The 26,981-nt window shown below is 50.9% G+C and overlaps 1 protein-coding gene and 1 long non-coding RNA gene across 3 annotated transcripts in view; one reads left to right on the top strand and one right to left on the bottom strand.

Annotated features, from left to right (window-relative positions):
• Nucleotides 1–3,572: 3,572 nt before the first annotated feature.
• Nucleotides 3,573–15,786, top strand: LOC126507136 (uncharacterized). Its single transcript, XR_007593427.1, has 3 exons — nucleotides 3,573–3,763; nucleotides 8,121–8,365; nucleotides 11,316–15,786. It is a non-coding gene; the product is annotated as an uncharacterized lncRNA (long non-coding RNA).
• Nucleotides 15,787–20,722: 4,936 nt separating this feature from the next.
• Kiaa1755 (KIAA1755 ortholog) overlaps nucleotides 20,723–26,981 on the bottom strand; it is a 36,238-nt gene continuing 29,979 nt past the window's right edge. For both annotated transcript variants that reach the window (XM_050151217.1, XM_050151218.1), the window contains exons 12-14: nucleotides 26,432–26,554; nucleotides 25,689–25,901; nucleotides 20,723–21,859 (exon numbers count right to left, since the gene is read on the bottom strand). In XM_050151217.1, coding sequence (XP_050007174.1) covers nucleotides 21,161–21,859; nucleotides 25,689–25,901; nucleotides 26,432–26,554 — 1,035 coding nt within the window. In that variant the 3' untranslated portion in view covers nucleotides 20,723–21,160. The remainder of the gene's footprint in view (nucleotides 21,860–25,688; nucleotides 25,902–26,431; nucleotides 26,555–26,981) is intronic.

Genomic DNA, 26,981 nt, shown 5'->3' with positions numbered 1-26,981 from the left:
CTCTGATCTCAAAGTCCCTGTGGTCACCTTGCAACCCTGCCCCCCCAACCTCGTGAGGGCCCCTCGAATCTGCCTGGATTGCAAAAACCACTGCCCAGTTCCTGAAATGCCACCAACTTACTCAGGTTCCCCTAAGGCCGATGGCTGGCTCCTCTGCTCAGGAAATGTCAGCTAAGGGGCACACTGACCTGGGGTCAAGGCTTTCAGAGAGTTTTCCACAGAAAAACTGGCTTTGGTGACATCAAGACTGGGCAGCTGTCATCATCCCTACCCTGTCACATCTCAGTTTTATCAGGCTTGGAAGTGTTTAGCCTTCTGACGAAAGTGTGCAGAGTCACACTCTGATCACAGGCCAAGCAGAAGCTGTGAGCCCTAGGGTACCTCTGCCTCCGTGGTGCTTACATCCTGCCGAAACAAGCAGTGTGGGCAAACGACCAGGCAGGTGCTACCACACCTGCTCACACCTGCTCACACGTCAACAGCAAAAGGAATGAGGACAGAAGCTAGAGGAGGGCTGAAGAGACGGCTCAGTCAGCAAGGAACTCGCTGTGTGAGGATGAGGGCCCGAGTTCGGGTCCCCAGCACTCCCATAAAAGCCGAGACTGGCAGTGTGTGTCTGCGATCTCAGCTGGGAAGAAAGAGGCTAGTTCACTGGCTGGCAAACTGGCCTGATTCGGATACAGAAAGAGTGGGGTATCTTTGAGAATGATGAAGCTTTCTCAGAAGAAACTCTAAAGTTGCCCAAGCTGGCTTGAGCAAATGATTTTGGTGTTCTTGTGTCAAGATTTGAAAAAAAAAAAAAAGTCAGGCGGTGGTGGCACACACCTTTAATCCCAGCACTCGGGTGGCAGAGGCAGGCGAATCTCTGTGAGTTCAAGGCCAGCCTGGTATACAGGGGGCTAGTTCCAGGACAGCCAGGACTGTTACACAGAGGAAACCCTGTCTCGAAAAGTCCCTCCAAAAAAATTTTTTTTGAAAAAATTGAAAAAAAATCAGTGGGCCATAGAGAAGAAATTTTAGAGTGATATTTATTATAGATTCATAACTGGGAGCCTAAGAGAGAGGGATGGAGCTCCTGGATATCAGGAGGGATCTCAGGAAATAAGCTACCATTGTGTTGCTAGTTAGGAACTTTTTAAAGGACATATCAGGAACTGGGGCGAGCTATGGGAGGGGTGCACTGTCAACCCGCAGGCCTACCAAGTGTCTGCTGCCTGTTCTGTTCCAGTCACCTCGTGGGGTGACTTTTCAACCTCCAGGCAGGAGTGTTCATGTAGGAGCTGACACAACAGGAACCAGACCCTCCTGGCACTCTTGCTTTCAGCAAGGACATTCTGGCAATGGCTGCTTCTGAGTCCTTACCCTATCAGACAGCTTTCAAAGGCCTGTTCATCAGTCCCGTGAGCTCAAGATTCAGAGAGAGGCCGCGCTTCAACGTCAGCCTCTGGCCTCCATACGAGTATTCACGCGCCTACCCCAACGCACAGGCACGGAGTGAGAAAGTCACAGAAGACCTTTCTCAAGAGGCTATCAGAGGGCCTGGAGAGATGGTTCAGTGGTTAAGAGCACTGCCTGCTTTTCCAGAGGGACCTGGGTTCAATTCCCAGCACCCACGTGGCAGCTCATAACTATAACTCCGGTTCCAGGTGACGATGGACACATGCACAGGCAAAACACCAATGCACATGAAATATAAATAGATTATTTTAAATTAAAAACAAAAAGGCGATCGGTGCTCCCTCAGCGGGTATCTCTTGCAGAGGACCCAGGTTCATCTCCCAGCACCCACATGGTGGAACACAACTCTCTGCAAGCACAGTTCTAGGTGACACCATGCCCTCTTCTGGTTTCCATGGGCACCAGGCACACACACACACATGTATAGCCAAACATTCACATATATAAAATATGTAAATCTTAAAACTTTTAAAGAAAGAACCAAAGAAAACAAGAAAGCTATGTGATCTGGGGAGCAGGCACCAAGCTTGGGGTGTGTGTGGGAGTGTAAGCATAAAAGACTAAGGCAGGCAAGCACTGTGAGCTGTGAGTGTGTGTGTGTGTTTGTCTGTCTGTCTGTCTGTCTTGGGTTAAACAGGGTTGCACAGCACAATGTATTTTTTGACACTAAGGCTTCTTATGTAGCCCAGGCTAGCCTCAAGTTGTGCTCCTCCTATCTCAGTCTCTTAAAGTCCTAGAAGTATGGGCATGTGCCACCATGTCCAAGGATACTTTTTGTCATGTATTCTATACATATGTGAGTGAGTATGTGTGTATGTGAGAGAGAGAAAGACAGAGACAGAGACTCAGAGAGAAGCACTATACCCCTTTGCCTCCCTCACCTCCTTCCTGGCATCAAGATAAAGAGGGGGAAATCACAGATGATTAGATGATTCTCAAGTGCAAGTAAAATAGCCCCTCAGTGAGCACATTATGCAAATCAGCGAGCACATTATGCAAATCTATGCAATTAACATCACCAATGAGGTGAAGCCTGGGGCCAAGAACCTAACTTCTGGGGGGCAGGTTAGGTTCCACTCTTTCTGGCCTCCCAGTGCCGGAAACTTCTCAGGATGGAAGAGACCTAGTGGACTGGGCTCGGTTGTGACTCAGACAAAGCTGTACATTTTATTATATGGAGAAGGGGTGGACATTGTTGCATTTTCTGGGCAAGCGTGGAAGCATTTGGCATGCGTGGCCCCTTTGTGCAGGGCTCTGGGCAGAACTCCCTCGCAATAAGAAATCTAGTTTTGTTACCGAGTGTGGTACAGTGAGCTACAGAGGGAGGTGCATGGTCAGTCCTAAGTCAGGCCTGCGGTGACTGGTTTTCAGGGTCTGCGAGTCCTGGGTCTGATCTGCTACACGTGTATCCTGTGAAGGGCAGTTATTATCTCCTGTCTTTTACTTGTTCTGCACCCATGTTGTTAGCTGGGTGACTCAGTCATTGGATTTAGGGCCTTCATCACCTGCAGGCACGGGCCAGAAACCCTTCCCTGTGGCCCTCAGCACGGCCTCTTTGTGTGGGGATTAGGTCAAGCTTCCTTATAGCTTGGTGGCCAGGCTCCAAGACAGTCAAACAGAAGTGCATTTTTATAGCCTAGCTTTGAAGTCACACAGTGTCACACTGCTGGCACGATCTCCTCAAAGCAGTCACAAAGGGAAGAGACACAGACCCCCACCTGTACAGCCACGGAGCCAGTGTCAAAAGGCTGCGTGGAATGAGAGGTGCCCACCATCGTGGGCAGCTTGGGACAATGTCATCCACCCTACCTAGAGAGTGAGGACCCCGAAGTGGGGTCTGGGTCAGAGTCTTGCTTCTGAGACTCCAGGCCACATTAGTTTTGTCAGTGGTTGCCCGAGATCCTCACAGGCCTGTGAGACCCTTTTGTGGGCCAAGTCTGTCCAGCACAACCCTGGACTTTCTTGCACAGAGAACTTAGAGCTGTGTGCCTTGGCCACTGGCCCTGAGGAGTCTTTTCTTGCAAACAATGGAGTAAAAGCCCCCGCCTACACTTCTTCCTGTGACCCAGCAGCTGGCGCAGCCTTGGCGAAGGAGACTCGGAAACGGTGAGGCAGACAGCTAGGAAAGCCTCCCTGGCCACAGGGTGTGACCACGATGAGGGCGAGAGGGTGGAGCAGGGACCTTTGGAGTACAACAAGGGAAACAAGGCTTCAGGGAGATGCTGGGGCACACGGGTCATTGCTGAATCCTGAGATTCCGGCTGTCGGGCCTCCAGGAAAATGGGAACCCCTGCCTAGGCCCGTGGTAAGTGGGCTGGGGCTCCCTGTTGCAACCTGTTGCCGAACTCTGGCTGCAGAGGGCTTGCCAGGGCCTTCTGATCGTAATGACCCTGGACTCAGGGGGGGCTTACCTGGAGGGTTGAGGGGTGGAGTGGGGGCAGGTGGGTGGAGAGGATGGTATTGCTGGCCTGGAGAAATGGGACTGGCCCGGCAGTGTGCCGGCCTGGGGGAGTGGTGCTGGTCTGGTGGGCAGGGCTGGCCTGGTAGGCGAGGCTGGCAGGGCAGGGAGTGCTGGCCTGGTGGGTTTGCCTAGGGCAGGACACAAACCCATTGTGCTGGTTCAGCAGAGAATAGGGTTCCAGATACTTTGGAAATGGCTCTGTCGCGCTTCCTGCCTCTCTGAGCATCCTCCACTCTGCTTTATCCAAGCCGCAAACCATGATTTATAGTCTCTGTTTTCAGTAGAAGAAGTGTGACTTACAGAGAGAAGGAAAGGTTGAGCTGGATGGGAACCCCGAAGTCTGGCTGTCACACTCAAGGGCGTGTTTGTGGCAGGCCCTCCCTTGGGGGTACTGGAGCGATGGGATGTTCCCAAACTTTGTTCAGCATGCTGGAGTTTCCAGGCCACTGAACACCAGTGCTCCCAAGAGACCCGCCTGGATGTGGCTTCCTCTGCCGGGCTTCTGCTACACTGTGAGTTGTACTGGCCCTCTACCCCCAGCCATCCTGGCCTGCGTAACTGCCCCTTTAACAGAAGGGTAAACCGAGGCTGACAGGAAATCAATTCTCCCTTAAGGGTCTGTGGAAGCTGCAGCTGGGATGTGTTGACTTTCTGCCCAGGCCTCCTTCTCCACAGTGGCTAGATGCGTGGGAACCACAGAAAGCCAGGCCAGTCAGCAGCTGTTCCTTGCAGATCAGCTGGTCAGTCTCTGACTCATCTTGCATCCCAGTGGCCCTGTCCTCATCTCCCTACACAGCCTTGTTCCTCAGGCATGAGAACGGCACCAGGCCTGTCCCCCTGCTTCTCCCCAGAACCCAGGGAGACACTGTTCTCAGTCTGCACACACCAGATGGGCTGGGCATCCACGCGATTTGCTGGCCAAATTGGAACACTTTAGGGAGTCACTGATAATTACACAGGGATTGGTCATGGCAAATAGTGTCTGCCACCCTGCCAGACAGGCATTGCTCAACTCACATATCAGAACTCGGGTCTTGGCCAGAGAACAGAGCCAGACAGCACAGGGGCTGAAGCGGACTTGAGAACCCCGCCCCCTGAGGGGAATCCAAGTCTATGAGAGACTGTGGAGGACTGTGTGAGATGAGCCTGGTTCACAGCCTGCTTCTGCCACCTGTGGGCTGTGTGAGCTCAAGCATGTTACTTAACCTCTCTGACCCTTGCTTTCCCCATTCATAAAATTACCACAGGACAGCAGTAGCCGCTATTAGATGGGATGATATAAATAAATTGACCACCGTCGCATGTACTAAGTAAATAAGAAGCCATTGCTATTTTTTGTGAGAATTTGAGATTATTGATTGATGTTTCCTAATAAAATGGAACATTAAAATCTCAGCTACAGCCCTGACCTTGACTTAGGCACAGAACCATGGGAATGAAGGCCAGGTGAAGGAAGTTGGAGTGCTGGGCATGAAGGACAGAGGCTCACACACTATGGGTCCAGAGAGGACTTCCCCGTGTGGCAAGGACGTCAGGGTGGGATTCCAGAAGGAGGCAGCCTCTGGGCAGGGACACAGTCAGGCCTCTTTGTAATGTTAAGCCATATGTCAGGAGGGTCACCTGTCATAATTCACAGAAGGAAAACCCGCTGCATTCTGCTTCTTGTTGAGACAAAGTCTTGCTCTGCAACCCAGGCTGGCTTTGAACTCCTGCCACAGCCTCCAGAGTGCTTGGATTACTGGCCAGCACCACCATGCTCTGCTGAAATTCTGCTTTTTATCCCCATGTAAAACCTCAGTGCTGGGTATGAAGAGATGGCTCAGGCGTTAAGAGTACTTGGTGCTCTTGCAGAGAGAGTACCAGGGTTAGAGTCCCAGAACCTACACAAGGGCTCACAACTGCCTGTAATTCCAGTTCCAGGGGTTATAACGCCCTCTTCTGGTCTCTCTGGTCACTGCATACACACAAGCACACCAGTGGCCTTGGCCTCAGCTCCCGACCTGCTTCATTCCTCAGGAATAAGGACGGTACCAGGCTATGCTGACAAAACACTCATAATAAAATACAAACCAATAAGTCTTAAAAGAAATGCTCTTTTTGAGATGTCACATGTCATGTCATTCTTACCCCCATTAGTTTTTCTTGGGGTCCTTGGGATCATATTTCATCTGCACCCTATTTAGTCCAGGTTTGAAAAGAATAGAGGGAGTTCAGAGCAGGGTGGGGATTGATAGGGCCTGGGGTCTGGAGGGGCAGTATTCTGCCTCCAGGCCTCTCAAATCTACCTCTAAGCCTGCCAGGTTGTTTTTTTGTTTGTTTGTTTTTTCTGTTTTTGTTTTTGTTTTTTTTTTAAATTTTTTCAAGACATGGTTTCCAAGTGTAGGCCTGGCCATCCTGGAACTCACTCTGTAGACCAGGCTGGCCTCACACTCACAGAGATCCGCCTGCCTCTGCCTCCTGAGTGTTGGGATTAAAGGCGTGCGCCACCACCACCTGGCCCAGTCTGTCTGTCTGTCCATTTTAGTCTCTCCTCAGTGAAGCCTGCTCTGGTTTCTATGAACACATGGCCCTCTGTCTACATGCTTGGTTCAACAATCACCGAACATCTTTGACCAGTTAAAATCCCGAGAAAGGAGTCTTTCTGGCTGCTCACCTCCGCCTCCGCCTCTCTCTCCTCAGGTACCAGTCTCTGATGAAGAGGTAGAGGCGTAGGCTAAGCAGAGGACTATGACAAGAATTCAGTAAGAAAGAAGTCTATGATCAATTAGCGGTGTCTGGCTGGGTATAGGAAACACATGTGTTGCAAAGCTGAGAACACATAAGTAGATAGGGCCATGATGAATGGACCCAGTGGCAGACTCTATTGTGACATGAGACAGTGAGGCTTCTGGAGGGTACCGCCTCAGCACAGGCTTAGAAATGGGTATCAACCTGGTCATGCTAGGTGGCTCAGCCCTTCTGTGGCTGCTTCAAGGGCAGCTCCCTCAACCACATCCCTATCCCTGTCCCTGGTGTCACAGTCCCGGCCCAGGGAAGTCACAAGTCAATCTGCAGCTGAGCCCATACTCAAACCCTATTTCCTTCTCCAGCCCAGCCTGTGTGTTATGGCAGAGGAGGGGGTAGAGGCAGGGGAGCGGGGAGAATGAAATCAAGAAATAACAGGCTTCATAGGAGGAGTAATGACATTTTAACTTGAAAATTGCAAGAAGACGGGGCTGTGGAGGCATATGCAAATTTCACACAAACGAGATGCAAATGAACCTGTCTCTGCCTGCCTCTTGCACCTGGACGTGGCTCAATGACAAACCCTAATGGGCACAGCGTGTCTGTGTGATTGATCACCAAGGCCAGCTGGGATGACAACTGTGCTCTTTTTCTGGGAGCTGGGGGAGAGATGTAACTGCTCCTAGGAGGCCCTGAGCACTGTCTGGAAGGAGACTCCAAGTCACGGCCTTATCAAGCCCAAGGTTAGGGAATTTAGGGCCCATCTACTACCTACATTCCTGCCAGCACCCATGGCAGGCATCATTAATCAATCATAGAGTTCTTACTGAGCTCTGGGCAGCCCTAACTAATAGAAGAGAGTTGTTGTTGATTCATCTATTCATTCATGCACCTGACGGCCATGAATTCCAAAGGTCACAGGACAGGTAGGCTCAGTTCTTGCTCTCACAAAAAAGTCTAGGACAGGACATTAGCATTAATAAAATATTGCAAAATGGCAATTTGGATACATGACCTCAAGGGGAAAAAGTTCAGGTTTATTGTAAGGGGTGTGAGCGTGTAAACGCGCATGTTATTTTAAGGATCTAATTCAGGGCCTCTCTCTGCAGCTGAGCTACACCCCCAGCCCTAAAAAAATCTTACACCTACAAGGTGTCCAGGAAAGGCTGACCCTGTCAATCAGAAGGCTAAGGAAGTCTTACTAGCTAAAAGGAGGTGGGAAGAAGTTCTGTGTTGGATACTGTCAGTATTTATCTCGATTCCCATGGTCACTTTTTTTTTTTTGCTTTCATATTTTTGTTGTTGCTGATATTTTTTTGTTTATTTGTTTGTTTCTGTCCTTCCCTCTTTTTTTTTTCTTCTGTCTGTCTGTGTTTTGGGCGTATGTTTTAAATAACTGTATAGCGCTAAGGCTCACATGCCGCAATACCCACCCACTTAACGCATACAACACAACGTCTTTTTAATATATTCACAGGTATATCCTGCTATTACCACAGTTAATTATAGAATGGTTTCATCTCAAGAAGAAGAGGAAGAAGATGATGATGATGATGATATCTGGTGTGCCGGAGAGATCGATCAGCAGTTAAGAGTGTTTGCTCTTGAGCAGAACCCAGGTTTGAATCCCAGCACCTATGGGGGTTCACAACCATCCACAGCTGTAGTTCCCGGGGATCTGATGCCCCTTTCTGACCTCCACAGGCACCAAGCACTCAAATGGTGGGTGCACAGACATACATGCAGGCAAAATACTCACCCATAAAATAAATTTAACAAACGACTCACTGGTTGTAGGGGGGGGCAAACGCTAGGCTCTGTAGGCATCACCGCCAGGCCTGATGCTTCCTCTGCGGTCTTAGGCACTACCAGCTCTTCATTGTGTTCGGCATGAATGCAGTCACTGTAACCGCAGCCTCCTGTGACTAATTTCTTTCACGTAGCATGAAGTCTGTAAGACCATCCATGTTGCTGCATGAATCACTATTTCTCTCCAAAACTTTCACCGTGGGAAAATGCACAGCACAACACGGGCCGTTTTAACTACTTTCAGATGCACACTTCTTCGCTGGTCCTCTCTGAAATGTGTGGGCACCAGCACTGTTTCCAAACATTTTTCATGTGTCCAAACGAAAATTCCCCCACCCACTAACAATTCCCATCCCCTCTGCCTCCCAGCCCCCCGACTCTTCACCCACTGTCGTCCCTGTGAACCTTTGGCCGTTTCCCCTGACGGAACCGCAGACAGTGTCTGCTGTGTCCATTCCGTTTCACCTCGCGTAAGGTTTGCCCCAGGTGCAGCCTGCACCAGAACTTTGCTCCTCTTTGAGTGGAGTGCAGCTCGGTAGGTAGAATGCTGGTCTAGCCCGCACTTAGGAAGTTCTGGGTATGGTGACGCACGCCTGTAATTCCGGGGAGGCAAGGAGATCAGAGATGCAAAGTCATCCTCTGCTACACAGTAAGTTCAAGGCTAGCCTGGGATTCTTGAGATCCAGTTTCAAAACAAACAAGGACATAATTCCTTTCACTATAAATGGATGTGGTGTGTGTGTGTGTGTGTGTGTGTGTGTGTGTGTGTATTTATCCACTCATATTTTTTGGACATTTGTGTTGTTTTTGCCTTTAGCTATTGTGAATAGTGCTGCTGAGTTTGTATACAATGTTTCTTTTGTTCCCGTTTGTTTTCAGTTCCTGGGGTTTATATCCAGAAATGTATCCCTTGGGCTGATGTAAGGCACCGCAGCTGCTCCTTCATGTGTGTGAGGGTTCTGCTTCGTGACCTCCCACACCAGGAGTCTGCTGCACTGCTGCTGTTGGGTGTTTTCATCCGGGTTTCCCCATGGCAAAGGGTGCATCTTTCCATGTGCTTCTCGGCTATTTATGTGTCCTCTCTGAAGATGCCTGTTCGGGTTCTGTGTGTGTGTGCATCTGGTGCCCGTGGAGAGCAGAAGTGGACATCAGATGGAGTTATTGATAGTAGTGAACCACCATGTGGGTGCTGGGAACTGAACCTGGGTCCTCTGCAAGAGCAATAGGTGCAGGTGCTCTTAACCTCCTGGCCATCTCTCCAATGCCCCTTTTCACTTTTTTTTTGTTTGTTTGTTTTTTTGTTTTTTTCGAGACAGGGTTTCTCTGTGGCTTTGGAGCCTGTCCTGGAACTAGCTCTGTAGACCAGGCTGGTCTCGAACTCACAGAGATCCGCCTGCCTCTGCCTCCCGACCCTTTTCACTTTCTTAATAATGCACACAAGTTTTAAACTGGGGAGAAAGTGTCTCATTTCACAGCCTAGGCTGACCTTGAACGTCCACGCCTCCTGCCTTCACTTTCTGACAGCTGGAGGTGTGTGTCACCACACCACCCTACCAATTTTTAATTTTTGGTGAAGTCTAATTTACTTATTTTTGCATTTTTTTTTACTTGTGATGTAAGAGTCTGAGAATCCACTGTCAAATTCAAGCTCAGGCTTTCTTCTAAGGGTTTCTTAGGCTTATTTCTTTCCTTTAGGTCTGTGATCCATACCCTTCAGAACATGGAATGAAAGGGTCTGACTTCATTCTTTATGTGTGGAAACCAGGTAGTATCAGAGCCATTTGCTGAAGAGACAATTCTATTTTTAAACTTTTGTATTATTTAGTATTGTTATGTGTATATTATATATGCACTTGGGTACACATGTGTCATAACAAACTCATGAAGGTCAGAGGACAACTTCACAGAGTCAGTTCTCTCCTGGGATAGAACTCAGGTCATTGGGCTTGAGCAGCAAGCCCCTTTACCCGCTGAGCCATCTTGTTGGCCCTGAAGAGACAACTCTTTTTTCGTTGATAGACTTGGCATCTTGGTCAAATCGGGTCATAGACATATGATTTCCCTTCTGCCTCTCCACTCTGTTCCACGTGTCTATCCATTTGGCAATATGGCACTGTTTTGGTCTTTATAGTAAGCCTTTAAATTTATAGTAAGATTTATAGTAAGCCTTTAAACTGCAACTTGGAGTTCTCAGCTTTTTTTCCCTAGGTTGTTTGCCTGTCTGGGGCTTTTTGAAGTCTGATGTAAATTTGAGGATTGGCTTTATTATTTGTGCAGTAGAGCCTGCAGGAATTGTGCGAGGCCTACCCTGCCTCTGCAGATTCCTTCTGCAAGGCCTATGCTCTTAGCAGTGTAGAGTGTTCCTGCTACCAGAGATTTCAGGCTCAAACTTGGGCCCCAGCAGCTCCACCAAGCTAGCCTCAGCCACCCATCCTCAAGGGGCCAATTGAGGAAACAAGTGAAAAGCTGAGAAGGAAGATTTATTCAATGTGGCCTCTTTGGGGAGAAGAGCAAACAAAGGACCGATGCCACCCAAGTCTATTTGGGGGGTTCTGATGGGAGGTGTTTGGGTTTCAGTGCGGGATGAGGGCCATACATAAGTAAGTAGTCCTGGTCCAGGTGTGGCTCTGCCTGTCAGTGACCCATCATTGTCTCTGTCCCAGTCTGTCCCACAAGATGGCCAAGGGAAATGATCTGAACTGTGTGGAATCTCTTCCTGGGGGATAAGCTCCTCATCTCTGACTGCACCGGGCCTTTAATTCTTTGGGGCCCATGACTTTAGTATCTGCACATGTGCAAGTGCCCCTTTAGGATACTGTCTCTCCTGCCAGGACCAATACAGCGCCTTTCTCTGTGTTTGTAGACTTCTGCCTCGAGGGACTTGATGCGTTACGCTGCAGCTGATATGAACATTTCTGAAACATGCCTGTGTCGGGAACAAACATCAGAAAAGAGCAGCCACCCAGGCTAGAAGACGTCAGTTAGTGTCAGCTCACCGTGGGTGAAAACGGTTCTCTTCCTCTCTGCTCTGTAACTAGGAAGGGCAGGCCCAGGTGGTTTCTGTTTGGGGCCTGCCCACGTGGTCAGCTTGTCATCCAAAGAGTACTTACTGATTTAATGATGGCAGAAACACCAGGAGAATTTTCTTGGCCATTTTATGTGTTAAAAATCCAGATGTAAGACATCGTATAAAAGAGAGCACTTACTGGTCGTTTTGCACACATCATATTTACATGCTTTTAGCTCTGTGAGTTTTGTGTAATATAGAGAAAAGGGGCTCCCAACAGGCCTCAGAAATAAGGTACTTGCCGCCAAGCCTGATGACCGGACTTTGATTTCTGGAGCCCGCGTGGCAAAAGGAGAGAAGTGACCCCTGTAAACTGTCATCTGACGTCCATACATGGGCTGTGGCATGTCACATGCACAAGACCACACGCGTGCACAAGCACACATAATAAACCAATGTCATAAAGTTTAGACACAGCATTCCAAACGCATTTATAATCACAAGTTATACAGGAATAAATGCACTAAAATCACTTTGAAATAGTTGCATATCAACTATTTCATTTTATGTGTTATTCAAAAGCAATGATTCAAAAGATTTTTAACACAAATAGATACTTAAATGAACCTTGACTTTGTTGAGACTCCGTTTCCCAAGTGATGAAAAACCTGGCAAAATCAGCAGAAAACATGAGCAACCCTAACAAAATGTAAGATCTTGGTGGTTTTATAGTGTACGCACACACTGAGTTAGATATTAAAATATCCAGTTTCATAACATTATTTATAACAAAATATATCATCTACTCACAACCAATTAATGCTGAGCAGCAACCTTATTATTCCAACTGCAAAATTAGCCCATATTTCAATACTAACAAAATATATGTCCGATCCACATGGAACAAAACCCAGAAACCTTGCAGACGCTATCTCTAAATATGGGTCAATACAAAAATTTGTCTTTTAAATTTACAGTTTTAACTTTGCCTGGCAAAAACTGGCTTAGAGAACTTCGAGCACTTAGCCGAAGCACACTTTAACACTTGAATCACCCTCAAATACAAGACTTTAGCCTGGTAGGACTTAATAATAAGCCCCTTTCCCATCATCTTCAGGGTAAGCTTACCAAGTCCTGAAAGCTACTGTTTGTAGGGACTGAATTCTCCTGGAAATTCCATTATGAAAAGATTTAACATAAAATAGACATATATATTCCTATATATATGTAGTAGTAGCTTTAATAAAAACTTACACTGGATTTCTAGAGAATTTACGTATCAATCACATATTAAGAATATCTAAGCCTGTCGGTGATGGCGCACACCTTTAATCCCAGCACTCAGGAGGCAGAGGCAGGCGGATCTCTGTGAGTTCGAGGCCAGCCTGGTCTACAAGAGCTAGTTCCAGGACAGGCTCCAAAGAAACCCTGTCTCGAAAAACCAAAAAAAAAAAAAAAAAAAAAAAAAAAGGGCTGGAGAGATGGCTCAGAGGTTAAGAGCATTGCCTGCTCTTCCAAAGGTCCTGAGTTCAATTCCCAGCAACCACATGGTGGCTCACAACCATCTGTAATGGGGTCTGGTGCCCTCTTCTGGCCTGTAGGCGTACACACAGACACAATATTGTATATATAATAAATAAATAAATATTTTTAAAAAAACCCAAAAATTATCTGGCCGATGCCCCCCTTGTCTGCCATGTGGTGGTGAGGGCACGGGAAAGATGCTCTCTCCCCCTCATCCCTGCGATCTGTGGCATGGGAGGGAGCTGGCTCTCCCCCCCTACCAGCTGCAGCACTCAGGAAAGTGGGCCCTGCACTTCTTCACCCGGGCAGCAGAGTAGAGCTGACCCGTTGACAGGAGCGCTGGTGAGCCACTGGCCTGGAATGTGAGCTTGGGAGATCTGGCCCCGCCCCCATCTGCCATAGGATGGTCTGGGTGAGGGAGAAATACCTCTCTCCGCCCAAGCCTTCAGCCTGTGGCAGTGGGAAAATTGTCCCTGAGGTCATAAGATCGGGAGAGTTGTCCCTGCCCCTCACCAGCTGCAGAGCTCTGGGAGAGTGGCCCTTGCATCTTGCCTGGGCAACACAGTCCAGCTGGCCCTGATGAGGGTGTGAAAGCGGGAGAACTGGTTCCACCCCTTGCTCCTTGCTACGAGGGCGAACTGGCTGGGGCAGTGCTGGAGAGCGCGCCCTGGTGGTGAGGATGGGGAAGAGCTGGCGGCTGACCAACCCTGCGACTACCTGGCCCAGACCCAGGGTTATGAGCTGGCCCACCCCAACATCCATCCCATCTATCAGCTGCTGAGTATGAAGGTCCAAAGCTGCAGGATCTCCACGACACAGGGCAACAACAGGATGTCCAAGAGTCCCAGTGAGGTCCCAGGACCAACCGTGTAGCAGAAACCAGAGGCCTCGAACAAGACCATTGACTCTTTGCAATGAACACTTAAGGATATACTGTGTGACTCGCGGTGTCATACTACGGCCTCCATGATGAGATTTTTCTTTTCGTTTTTATTTTCTCTTAAATTTTATTTTATTTTATTTTGCGGGGGAGGGTGCAAGGACGGAGGGCGGATATGAAGGGACAGAGATGAATGGGATTGAGCTACCTGCTGTGAAAGACACAAAGAATAAGTAAAAAGAAAGTTAAAAGAAATATCTGGCCAGCAAGATGGCTCAGCGGGTAAAAGCGCTTGCCCCACAAGTCTGGCAACTGAGTTTGACCCCGGGAACCCTCAGTGGAAGGAGACGACCAGCTCCCAAAAGTTGTCCTCTGACCACCACCTGGGCACATGTGCACCCTGCAACTCACATCGTACGCACACATATACAACAGTAGTAAATTAAATTAATTTAAAAAAGAATATTCCTGGAAACCCATACAATAATGAAAGAAAAGGAGGGTTTTTCCAGCTTCGGTTTCAATTAATTAATTCAGAATTAACACTTGAAAAGTATATAGGTCTAAACCATTCTACAGGTTAACAAGGGCAGTGGTTCTCAGCCTTCCCAATGCTACGACCCTTTAATACAATTCCTCATGTTGTGGTGACTCCCGACCACAAAATTATTTTTGTTGCTACTTTATAACTGTAATCTTGCTACTGTTAGGAATCATAATGCAGATATCTGATATGCGGGATATCTGACGCGTAAACCCTAGAGGGTTGCAACCCACAGGTTGAGAGCCCCCGCCTTAAGACACAGACACATACTATTTTACGGGTTAAATTCAAAATTAGGCTTTCATTTAATAACATTTTGGTTAGGCCCGAGATCAAGTCTTATGCAACCAGATTTGCTTCAGTCTCAAGCTATCCAGTGAACTGAAGAACCCATGTGTTTTAATTCTTTGGGACGTGTCTGGATGGCCCTGGGTCGGGGTTTCAGAGAAAGTGCTGTGTGACTTATTACAAAGCTGTGGGGAAGCTTCTGTTGGTGCTGAGAACAGGTTCAGGGTCTTGTGATTGGCAGCAGACTAAGTGTGCAGGGCACCGTAACATCCAGCACAGGGCTGGAAACTTCTTGTGGCAGCAGGGGACAGTCACTCTGGAGTGTGTAGGGCCTCTCAACGAGGGCTGTGCCATGGACTCTGGGGGGGTATAGAGGGCGGGGTTGTCTTAAGTGTGTTAATTGAGGTGGAAGAATCACCCTGACCGCGGAAGCACAAGGTGCTAGAATGGGTCTTGGACTGAGTGGAGAGGGGAGGGAGTCGAGCACTGAAAAATGTACATATATATATACAATGAATATATATATATATTAATTCTCTCTCTGCCCTCGACTGCTGATGTGACCAACCACTGTCGCCCCTGACAACGGGCTGCAACTTGAAATCCTGAACTAAAACACACCTGCCTTCCCAAGCCGCTTTGTCAAGTGGCTTTCCTCAGGGTATTGTCTGGGCGGGGCAACAACAAGGGACGCTGCAGAAATGGTCCCATAGGCTGGTCGTTTGATGGTTGCTTCCCCAGGTGACAGCACTGTTTTAGAAGGTTCTGGAAAATGTGGACGTAGCCGTAGCTGGAAGAAGAAAGTCACTGGGGTTGTATGCTTGGGGGTCTATCATTCCCAGCCACTTTCACTCTTGTGGTTCTGTTTCCAGGCCCCTGAGATGTCAACGGCTTTGCTCCAACAAACCCTCCCTGCCACGATAGACTGAACCCTCAGACACCCTGAGGCAAGACAACTCCAACTTCCCTGTGATTTGTTCCACGGGGGTTTTACACACCAAAACCTAGATGGCTGATGCCAGGCTGAGGATGAGGCTCAGCCGGTAGAGTGCTTTCCTAGCGTGTACAAAACCCTGGATGTGATCCCCAGTCCTACATGACACCGGGCGTGGTGGTACACGCCTGTAATCATAGCACTCGGGATGTGGAAGCAGTTAGCTCGGAAGTGTCAGAGGCTGGGCTACAATGAGGCCATGTCTGAACAACAACAGCAAACAAAAATTAAAATAATTAGTATGTGCACCTCCTGATTTGCACCGGAGTCTCTGGGCGCGGTGCGATGACCTGTCCCTGCAGCCTGCAGCCAGAAGCAGCCAGAAGAAAGCCACACTGCAGCAGCTGGCTTGTGCCCAAGTCTCACTTCTGGATGGGTCGGTGCCATTTTTAAAAGGCTCTTTTGAGGTACCTTGTAATGTTGCTTTTATTTCTACAGTGTGTTTAGAGCTCTGAAGAGGTCCGAAGACATGTTGTTTCTCTCCTTGGTGCCAGGATGGGCTGTTGGTGTGTGGAGACGGAGGCAGGATGGGGAGGGCAGACAGGAACTTCAGATGACAAACGCCCTGCCTCCTGTCATCCTGCCTCTCTACGCCCTAAGATCAGTCCCTCACCGCAGGCCACTAATAAGATCTCTCTCGAAAACTAACGCCGTAGGATTCTGCCACCCACCACCAGTTCTCTGACGGACCCTGGGTGGGCACCCTTCAACTCAGGTCAGGGTGGCACTACCTCCCTGAGGACAAGCCAGATGGCACAGGTCACCGTCTTGGACCCACAAGACTGCTCCCTGCTTTGGGTGCCCATCGCATCCCATGAGCTGTGTTCTGTGTTTCTTAACAAAGAGCTCTAAGTCGGGAGCCCCCCCCCCAGGCTCCGTCACGTTGTTGAGACAGATCACAGAACTCGGGAACACGCTTGCACATACAGGCTCACTGCAAAGACAGAGAGAAATGGCCTGACAGGAGTTATGGGCAAAGCAAGACAAATGGAAGGGGCAAAGTTTGTGCCCTGGCTGGGCTTTCCACCTTCCTCTATTTCCCAGTGTCTAGCCTGCTGCAGCTCCCCAACCCAGGCCTTGGCTTTATATAGAGATCTTCTAAGGCAGCCATCACTGGCTATTCATGGCCTTTGGTAGTCAGTGTGGCTTTTGGTCCCTCAGTTCTCTTTGGGTCCATAAATGAGATGTTGAGGCTTGGTGATGAGTCCTGTCCATCATTCCGAAGACCCTCCCACCCTTCTGGAGACTTGTTGGGGTTCAGCAGCTGTGGTCCAGAGGCCAGGTTCTGGGTCTATCACATCACCACACCCCCATTTCATGGATGGGGACAGTGAGGCCAGAGGAGATCAGTATTTACCCTCCAGAATCCCTGGGGTGCTGCTGCCCTCAGAGTCCCTCCTCAGGGTCCTGCTGGCTCACATCTACTGTGCTATTTTTCAGCTGGGTAAGGGTGGGGTTCTGGGCTGGACAGTTTGTCCTGGGCAGAGAGCCAGCTTACAGCCCCTGGGAACAGCGCAGCCCTGTTTCTTCAGTGCAAACTGTGCCTTGACCCTGGCCAGCTGTCCTGTCTACATCTGGAGTGAGTAGCTAGCGGGCACAGAGGGTGCGCTGCCTGCCTCGGAGTGAAACGGTGCTGTCTGATAGAGGCTCCGTGCTGTCCCAGCTCCGCGCTGATGGGACAGGTCTGGATCCGAGCTCCCCACCCCGGCCCCCACCCCCACCCCGTCTCCATCCCTTTCCTTGCTGTGTGTCCTTGGCCAGGTTCCCATCTCCAGTCCTTCGTCTGCTTGTGTTGGGAATGGAAGTGTCTCGGAGGGTGGCTGTGGCACTGTCTCAGGAGATGGCCGGATGGAGAGCCCCATGGAGGGCTTCGACTTTGGCCTCAGTCCTGCGTCTGCCCCCCACCTCCCGCCTCTGATTGACTCACTCTAAAAGCTTTGCCCCTTCACAAGACTTAAATCCACAGAAAGGAAAGGCCTGGTGCTGTGCTTGGGGATCGAGATATCAATTTCCTGATCCATCAAATAGGTTGACAAGCCTGCTGGGCATCAGAGCCAGGAACCACTTGCTGGGTGGGGAGTCACCCCAACATCTCAGGCTAAGTTCCTTCAACTGTTCCCAGCCTCCTATTTCCTCAGGTTGGTGGGCGGGGGTTCCCGAGATAACGGGATAATTTAATGGGATAATTGGTCCCTCCCACATGGCAGGTCGCAAGCTTTCGCCTTATGTCCCATGGAGGGACACCACAGCGCCCATCTCTCAGAGCAGTCTCTGGGGGTGTGGCTTTGTCTTTCAAAGCTGTGGTCGCTGAGCAATCTCCCATGCATGGCAGCTCCTTGCCTTGTTCCCACCTTGCCAATAAATTAGGTCCCTGTGGCCTTCAAGACACAACTGAGGATTCAGGAAATGTGGGAAGCCATATGATTTGTAGTGAAGAGTTTGGGAGTCAGTAGGAATCTTTGCTGGGGCTCTGGAGAGGTTTCTTCCTGGATAGTCTAAATAACAAAAGCAGGCACTGGCCCGTCTGGTGCCAAAGTCTGAGTCTTGATACTTCAGTCATTTAGAGAGCAGTTACTATGTTCCAGATATTTAGTGAGAAGTTTCTATATGTTCCAGCACCTATCCGAGGAATTCCCACAGGCCAACTTAGGTAACACAACCTCTGAGGCCTTGTGGTTTTCATCATGTAGTTAAGGAAACCAAGAGACAGAGAGGTACTTCATTTGGCCAAGGACACACAGCTTGTGACTGATGCTGCCTAAGCAGTCAACTCCAGGTTCTCATCATGAACTAGTCTTTAGCTTTGCTCATGTTCTACCAAAGATCCTGGTTTAAGTGTCACCCACAGGACCAAGCCCAGACCATGCATGGCCCCCAGACACATGCCAATGGCCAGGGACAGCAGAAATACGAAGAACGCAAATCCACAATCACTGAGACCCAGTAGTTAGCCCCAACTCACCCACAGGTGGCCGAGGCAGCGGTGTGACATGCAAGGTCCACCTCAGTCACTTGCTGCATTGGACAAGACAGCCCAAGCCGCTAGAAGTCTTGGCTTCCTCCTCAGGAAAAGGATGGGAAGTTAATACCAACTCCACGGGGCTGCTGGGATGCGGTCAGCAAGCCTTACAGAGTTGTTGCTGTTGTCTTTTAAGGATCTCAGCACAAAGTTGGATGCGATGGAAGCACCGGCTGACTCCTCATTATTTACGTTTTGTGTGAATGTTTATGTGCATTTGGGAGCCATCGCCTGCACATGTGGAGGTCAGACGTGACAGCCGTGGTCCTCTCCACCTTGCTTTCTGATGCAGAATCTCACTGAACCTGGAGCTCGCCGATTCAGCCAGACTGGCTGAGTGAGCGTGTCTCAACCCCCTTGCTCCAGGGTACAGGCATGTGCTGCCACACCAAGCTTTTTACCCGGGGGCTGGGGATCTGAGCTCATTGTCCCCACACTGGCACAGCAAGCACTTCACCCCGAGCTATCTACCGAGCCCCTCCTCGTTTCTGAATGTGGTCATTCACCAGTATTCCATGTCTGCATCTTTCCTCTGTAGGAGCTGCCCTGAGCAGGTCAGTAGTTGGGGTACAGTTCTTTTTGGAAACAGGAGGGTGTCCAAGACCTTGCGGTGCCCTCTTCCCCTAAGCTCCTTGGTTCACTCATCCCTTCTCCCCCTCCTCTTTCCCAGCAGCAACCGGTTGTGGGCCTCACTAAAGTCAGCTTTCATTCTTGTTCCCCAGGTTTCCGGCTCCTTGCCTGTGGTCTCCACTGGCTGGATGCTGTTTCTATAGCAACAACAGCTTAAGAGCCTTAGTCCCCCCTCTGAGGTGACAGGCTTGGATGGAGATGGCTGATCAAATTCCTCAAGCATCCTCCGCCTTCTGGATGCAAAGCCTAGGAGAGGAATACAAAGTCTTAGCTGCCTGCGCTTGGAGCCCCAAGAACACCTCAAGGGAACCACCCTAGGTTTCAAGTGTCCCCTGAAATTCACATGTTGGAAACTTGAGAGATGGAGGTAGCAAAGTCATAATGGTGCTCTCCGTCCTCCTGTGGAATTAATGTGGGAACAACCCTCTCTTAAGAAAGTGTTGTCCCCTTCCCCCTCTTCCACACAAGCTCCATCTATAGAGGATGCTTGCAAAAAGGAAGTCCTCGCCAGTGGCAGCCCCTGGACCCTGGTCTCCCCAGACTCTGGAACTGTAAGTCTAGTAAACTCTTGTTGTTTGTAAGTCACATAGTCTGTGACAATCTGTGATGGCAGCAGAATGAACCGCAACAGCCTGGGAAACACCTGAGCAGGTGGCCCCAGTGCAGCCTCCTGCCTCCCCCAGGCACAGAGCCTGGTTTTCCCTGGGCAGCGTTCCTCACAGTCACCTTCGCTGGTGGCTCTGCAGCAGACAGGCCTCAGGCTGTGCTTGGAGAAATCCCAAATCTCAGAGAAGATTCTTGAAGCTGTTTGGGGCTGAGACATCTCCTGTGGCACCTCATCCTCCCCTGACATGGCCTCACTGGTGGGGGCAGGGCTGCCAGGAGGCAGTCTTGGTAGGGAGGACTGATTCAGAGTGTCAATAATTGCAACATGCTAGTGCTCAGAGATGACACTAGGGGGCGCTATACTAACCCTGTAAAAAGCTAGGTGCTGTAGATCTAATAGTCTTCCCATGGCGCCCACCCTACCTGCCTTCAAAGACTACACCACCCCCCTCCACTGCTGCCCCTGGTGACACTGGGTAGTGGACACTGAATGTGGGACATGGGGATGAAGTAACACTCCAAGGGAACTGGGGGTGTCTATGGAGTGCGAGGACAGTATTCTGTGTGCTTCCCTGAGTCTGAGCTGAGAAGCCCGGTCCCCTGGAAGAACTCCGTGCCAAGCAGTTTCTTCCTCTGCCATGCTCCTGCCGTTATCCTCCAGAGCCTGCTCCTGGGAGCAGGAGATGAGGGCTGCCTCCCCTCTCAGATGAGCATCTCAGAGGCCTGTTGCTGTCCCCTGCCACGAGACCCTGGCAGACCTAGGCAGGATGGAACTTGCTTGACAAATACCTTTTATTTCCTCTCCCTGCTTCCCATCCCCCTCCCAGTGGTTCCTGGGGTCACTGCCAAATGCAAAGTCGCTGTCTCAGGGTCTGCTACCCTGGGGCTCAAGACAAGAGGCTCCTCCCACTACTTTGTTACCCATGTGAACCTCAAGTCACAGCTTGGGTAAGACTTTAAAAGGTGGCCCCAGACAGCCTTGCCATCTGAGACTCTGTATTCCCAGCCCAACGTCCTTTGATTGAGTCTGGGTTTTAACTCTCATGGGCGCTGTTCTGCGTGGGTAACAACCCGTCATCTTGGAGTTTTCTGGAGCCAGAAGGTGGTCCTGCTAATACTGCTCCCTGGCTGCGTCTGATAGGGTGGCATGGGCTCAAGAATGCCCTCGAGTGGTCCTATCTCGGTCCCCAGACCTGGTGTGATCATTCAGATCTTATTAGAGGGACGCAGGAGGGCTTGTGTGGGGTGAGTCCTCCAGGGATGTCTGTGAGTCTGTCCCCTCTGAGGAAAAGCTGCCCCCAGTGGGGTGGGAGGCCTTGCTCTGTCTGGGAAGGTGATGCCAGGAAAAGAGAGAGCTGAGGAGCCGCTCCAGCGTGGGCTCAGGGAGCTTGGGGGCACCTCTGCCTTCCTCAGGGCCCACAGTCTGGTCGGCTTCCTGGGGTGGCAGGCCTGTCCACTTGTTTCTGCTCTGCTCCCCTTGGAAGACACGGGGGGACCAGTTTGATCTTGATACATCCACAGCCAGACAGTCCTGTAGGGACCTGCCCCATTTGGAAGCCACTTCTCTGGGCAGACCCTGGCCCTTGGTTGCTGGCCCACTTCGATCTCCATGCACTGAGTGGGCAGCGGTGACCTCCGGGCACGGGCAGTAGGCCAGTGCCTTCCTCAGCAAGCCCTGGATCTCCCGGTGTCGCTCCTGGGCCTCTTCCCACAACTCCTGGCCCAGGCCAGCCCAGCTCAGGGAGGCCACCTGGAGCTGCATGGCCAGGAGCTTTTCCGTCTGGAACTCAGATGCCAGGCGCTTCAGATAACAGTGGAGGCGAAGGTGGAGCTGGTCCCCGGGGCTGGCCCTTGGAGTCTTGGCCAGCCTAAGCTGGGTCAGCAGGTCCTGACAGTCCATGTGGAACCGGGACATCTAAGGACAGAAAGAGGGAGGGAGGTGGAGGTTCCAGGAAGACAAGACGAGTCTGTAAGCAGGAGTCAGCGTGGCTGACGGAACTACAGGGTGCACAGCCAGGTGACAATGATCTCTGGTGAATGTGATGACTGTTATCTCCTTTCTTTTCAGATCTATAACCCTGCCACCTGCAGATAGCCTCTAGCACCCTTGGGCTCTTCAGACTCCTTCTAACAGCCCCACAGGCAGCGGGTCATACATAAAACAAGAGCTATGGGAGTGACCTGGAAACCCTCTTCAGAACTGAGAGCTGGGGTAGAGAGAGGGCTCTGGGGATAAAGGGCTTGCAGCACAAGCATGAGGACCTGAGTTCGGTTCCCCAGCACCCACAAAAAGCTGTGTGGGAGAGCTCACAACTGTGGTCCCAGTGCTCCTGGTGTGGAACGGGAAGCCAAAACAAGGCCATCTCCACAAGCTCTCCGGCCAGCTATCCTGCCATGCTCGGTGACAAATGACAGGAGGCTGTTTCAAAGAAGGTAGAAGTGAGAACTGATACCTGAGGGTGTCCTCTGACCTCCACAGGCATGTGTGTGGCACACGTACACACAGACTGTGTGTATGTAGCTAGGCCTGTTGGTATAAAGCTGTCATTCTGGCTGCTCCAAAGATCAATGCATTCAAAGCCTTCTTGGTCTTACAGAGTGAGCTCCAATCTAGCCTGGGCAATTTCAAGGAGACTCTGTCTCAAAATAAAGTCAAAAGGCTAGGGATATGGCTTGGTGGTAGAGCATTTGCCTACCAGGCTTGAGGCCTTAGGTTTAATTTCCAGCCTGGGGTGTTGGGTACTGTGGACCCCCAGACCCTGAATTTCCTGTGACCCCCCCTGCCTGCCAGAGTAAACAACTTGTTTTGCAGCTGCTATGGGCACGAGACCCTCAGGAGTTCCTGATGGCAGCAGAGTGGTTTCTGCTGGGTTTGCTGCTGAGAGCTAGGGTGTGGCCATTAGTCAAGGAGACCCTATAGAAGCTGCCCTGGATCGCAATAAAGGGGGTATTCTTGGCCTTACTGCCCCCCCTCCCGCTCTCTCCTCTCTCTCCTCTCTCTCCAGGCCCTTGCCTGACTCATAAACAGTAGCGTAGAGCAGTGTTGTGCTTCACTGGGGTGGGGCGATGGGGTTGGGGAGCTGAGACACAGAGAGGAGTGTTGCTAATGCATCCCTGAGTGTTCTTTGTTTGCCTGATTCCATGAGTGTCCCAGGTCACTACTCTGAGCTTGATTAGTAGCCCATATCGCAAAGGGAGAAACTGAGGCACAAAGCAATGGAATGACTTATCCCAAGTCACACATTTAGGTAAGTGGGGACTAGACTCCCACCCCAGAGCCAACCTGTCTTCTTGTGCCCAAAGAAAAGCTGGCTCAGGCAGGAGAGGGCAGTCAGTCCAGCAGGTCCCACAGCCTATACACAGCTGGGCCTCTGCCCATCATGTGACTCTGCCTGTCCCCGGCACACACCCCCTCCCCACTGTACGCTACAGCCTCTGATGCAAAGGATAATCTCTCTCTCCATTAATTTAGGGCTGAGAGCAAGCCACTGGCCGGGGACAGCAGAGCCATTGGCTGTGAGGAGGCACCTTCCTGTGGATGAGGGGAGCTTGTCTTTAGATAAATGGCTTCATATTCACGGTAGCACTTAGAACTCCCTGCACCGTAAATCTCCCTTAGCAGCCAGTGAGTTAGGGTTATTTAGAGCAGAAGGTACAGTACTCGGGCACCCCACCTCGGTAGAGTCCTGTGAGTCCCTATCTTCCCAGCCAAGTCTGGCACCATCTCCAACTCCTCCTCGCATAGAGCGATGGTCAGGGCAGCGCTGGCCAGCCCTGACCAAACTCTCAGAGGTGGCCAAGGGGACGACGGTCAGGCCTGCCCCCTTCCACGGTGCTCTTCTTCTTAGGAGAAATGCCACCTTCTCCCAGGCCCAGCCTGCCTGCGTCTCTGTCTCCCTTCTTTCCCAATCTCAGGCTAGGACACCAAGTCTGCTATGCCACCTCGGGAAGTTCAGAACCCAGAGAGCACATCAGCTACCAGCTGGTGACAAGCAGCGGATCATTTCGGACCCCGAGGGGCGCTGTGACACTGTGGCACCAGGTGTAGTGATTGGAACAGGCCTCCGCTTTTCTGGCCAAACAACAGCTTTCCAGGCAGTGGGAAAGGCAGGGGCAAGGGCTGCAGTGTTAGGGGTTGGGTTGATTCCAAGAAGACGGCAGGGAGGATGGGGGCAGCAATCATTGGAAGAACAGAAGCTTCCAGACAGCCTTGATGCTACCTAGCTGAAGGGGAGGGGAGAGGATTCCTCAGATTTAATCTGCTTTCCTATTTTCTTTTCTTTTCTTTCCTTCCTTCCTTCCTTCCTTCCTTCCTTCCTTCCTTCCTTCCTTCCTTCCTTCCTTCCTTTCTTTCTTTCTTTCTTTCTTTCTTTCTTTCTTTCTTTCTTTCAAGATAGGGTTTCTAGCTTTGGAGCCTGTCCTGGAACTCCCTCTTGTAGACCAGGCTGGCCTCAAACTCACAGAGATCCACCTGCCTCTACCTTCAGAGTCCTGGGATCAAAGGCGTGCCCGGCTCCTATTGTATTTCCACACGTGAGGGTTTCGCCTGCATGAGTGAATGTCTGTGTAAAGCATGTATGCTTGTTGCCCGGGGAAGCCAGAAGTGTGTGCTGGATTCCCTGGAACGGGAGTTAGGGCCTGTTGGGAGCCACCGTGTGGGTGTTAGGAATCAATCCCGGGTCCTCTGGCAGAGCAGCCAGTGCTCATAATCACTGGGCCATCTCTGCAGCCAGAATCTGCCTCTCCTACCACCTGATTGGGAGGACATTCAAGCCAAAGGACTGGGTTTGGATTGCATACGGCCATCTGGCAGCTCTGTGACTTTGTCCTCGGCACGGGGCTGGCGTGACGGCGAAAGGGTTAGAACAGAGCCCTGGCACTGGAGACCCTACACTAGCCGTATTTATTATCAACAGAGGCTGAGCTTGAGAGAAGAGAGGACAGTTGTTGAGGTCACACAGGCCACATGGGCACATGTGGCCCATGTCTCTGAATCCCAGACTCTACCCGCCTGTGCTCTCCATGGTGAGGAAGGGGCTGGCTGTCCCTTCACTGCCACTATTGACCTCTGCCTGCCTTGTCCCTGACCCAAGGAGACAGAGAAGCCCTGTCCTCCATGTCCCCAGGCATTTGTGAGTTGTCTGGGTCCCTCCCACTGCCCTCTGGTGCATCCCACATCCCTGGCTGTCCCTTCCATACTGGGCCGCCCAACAGCTGGGGGGTGGGGTCAAGCTCCGCCCATGCTCTGTCCCTCATGGCAAGTTCAAGGGGCAGCTGAGGGCACAGGGCAGTCATGTGACTTCCTGTCCAGCTGGGACCTAGCTCTTCTAGCTTTCTTTCTTGTCCATAGGCCTCAGTTTTCCCATTAGAAAAATGGGGGGCTGGGTTATGTGAATTTAGGAGGTGAAGCCTTGAAGTCAAATCCTACTCAATGACTACCTGATCCTACCTGAGTAGCTTACTTTTTCTGGCCCTCAGCTTTCTCCTCTGTAAAATGGGAATGATGCCGGTGGCCCCGACTCACCCAGAAGCAGGTAAATACAAAACGCTCTATTGGCAGGGTCTGCACTCAGGCCAGCTTCTCTCCTAGCTAGCTTGACCACTTCCACCTCATCTTCACCCTGCCTACTTGGCTACAGTTGCCTCCCAGCCAGTTCCTCTCCCACGTGAGGCACCTCCCGGACCCCACATCACCCCAGCGGGAGGATGCTGGTTTGTTCCAGTGAGCCCTGAGTTCCTCTCACCTTCCTTCTGAAGCGGTGGAGGTGGAGCAGGGTTTCCAGGTCAGTGCGCTGCCTCTCGGCTGCCATGTAGAAGTGAGTCAGCTTGGCTTGGAAGGCCTGCTGGGTGGAGGTGAAGGCTGCCAGGTCCGGGAGCTCTGTCTCACCTGCCCATTCCTCTGCAGCTCCCAACTGCGCGGCCTGCTTGGACAGTTCCAGGCCCTGACGGTACTGGGCCTGAGAGGGGAGAAAGAGACCCACTCAAGTTCCTGCCTAAGGATCCACCCGCAGTTAGGAGCTGCCATGGTCTTCTGAGCCCCCTATCTACAAAGCTCAGCCCACGGACAAAGGTTAACGCATCCAGTAGTCCAGGCCTTTGCCTTGGAAGTTCACTTCTTCTGTAAGGTTCTATAACTGTGAAGCTTGGGTCGGAGACTTTGATCCTCCATAGTCCTGTATGCTGTGTTCAGGCCAGTTCCATCCTCTACTGTCTGGGAGTCCCTGAGGGCTGTAACAGCCAAAGCCTCCTGTCTATCACAAATACGGCATCCCTGACTGACCCAGCAGGCCAAGGTCAGGGCCCTGGGACACACATTTTAAGAAACCCACGAGGGTTCTGACATCTCTGTAGCGGTCTTGGAGGACTTCCTGGAGGAATCAGAACCTCACTGCCTCCTGGGAAGTTCCCTTGTACTTTCCCACCCCTGCATCCGGGACCTAGAAGACCCCACCTCAGCCCTCTTGGCCACTTGGGCCCTGGAACATACCGCAACCTGCAGGAAGAAGTCCTCAAACTCGGCATGGACTTTCTCGACGGTCTCTGCACATAGATCGACAGGGGCAAGGGCCTGCAGACACTGCCTTCCTTCCTGCTCCATCCAGTCACTGACCTGGGCAGAGGAAGGGGGTTCAGTCGTGATGGGTGACTAAGGAGCCATTGTGGGCCGACTGTCTACTTCCTTGTGTGTGTCCACATGCATAGGGCATGTGCAAGCTTGCATATGTGTGCAGGTGGGTGTGTGTGAGTATACTTGTGTGTGGGGACCGGAGGTCAGCTTGAGTAGGTATTGCTCCTAAGGATCTGCCCACCTTGGTTTGTTGTTGTTGTTTTGGTTGTTTGTTTGATACAGCGTCTCTCACTGGGATCTTGGGCTCACCAATAAGGCAAGGCCTGCCTGGCCTCCTGACTCTGTCTCCTCAGGGCTGAGATTACAGTGTACACCACCACACACAGTGTTTTATGTACATTTTGTGGATCAAACTCAGGTCCATGTACTTGTGTGGTATAAACACTTCACCGACTGAGCCGCCTCCATA

This window comes from Alexandromys fortis, unplaced genomic scaffold (assembly GCF_014885135.2).
Source record: "Alexandromys fortis isolate MF-2015 unplaced genomic scaffold, M_Fortis_MF-2015_v1.1 scaffold_27, whole genome shotgun sequence".
NCBI lineage: Eukaryota > Metazoa > Chordata > Mammalia > Rodentia > Cricetidae > Alexandromys > Alexandromys fortis.
Note: the sequence above shows the minus strand (reverse complement) of the source record. Positions and strands in the feature narration are given on the sequence as shown.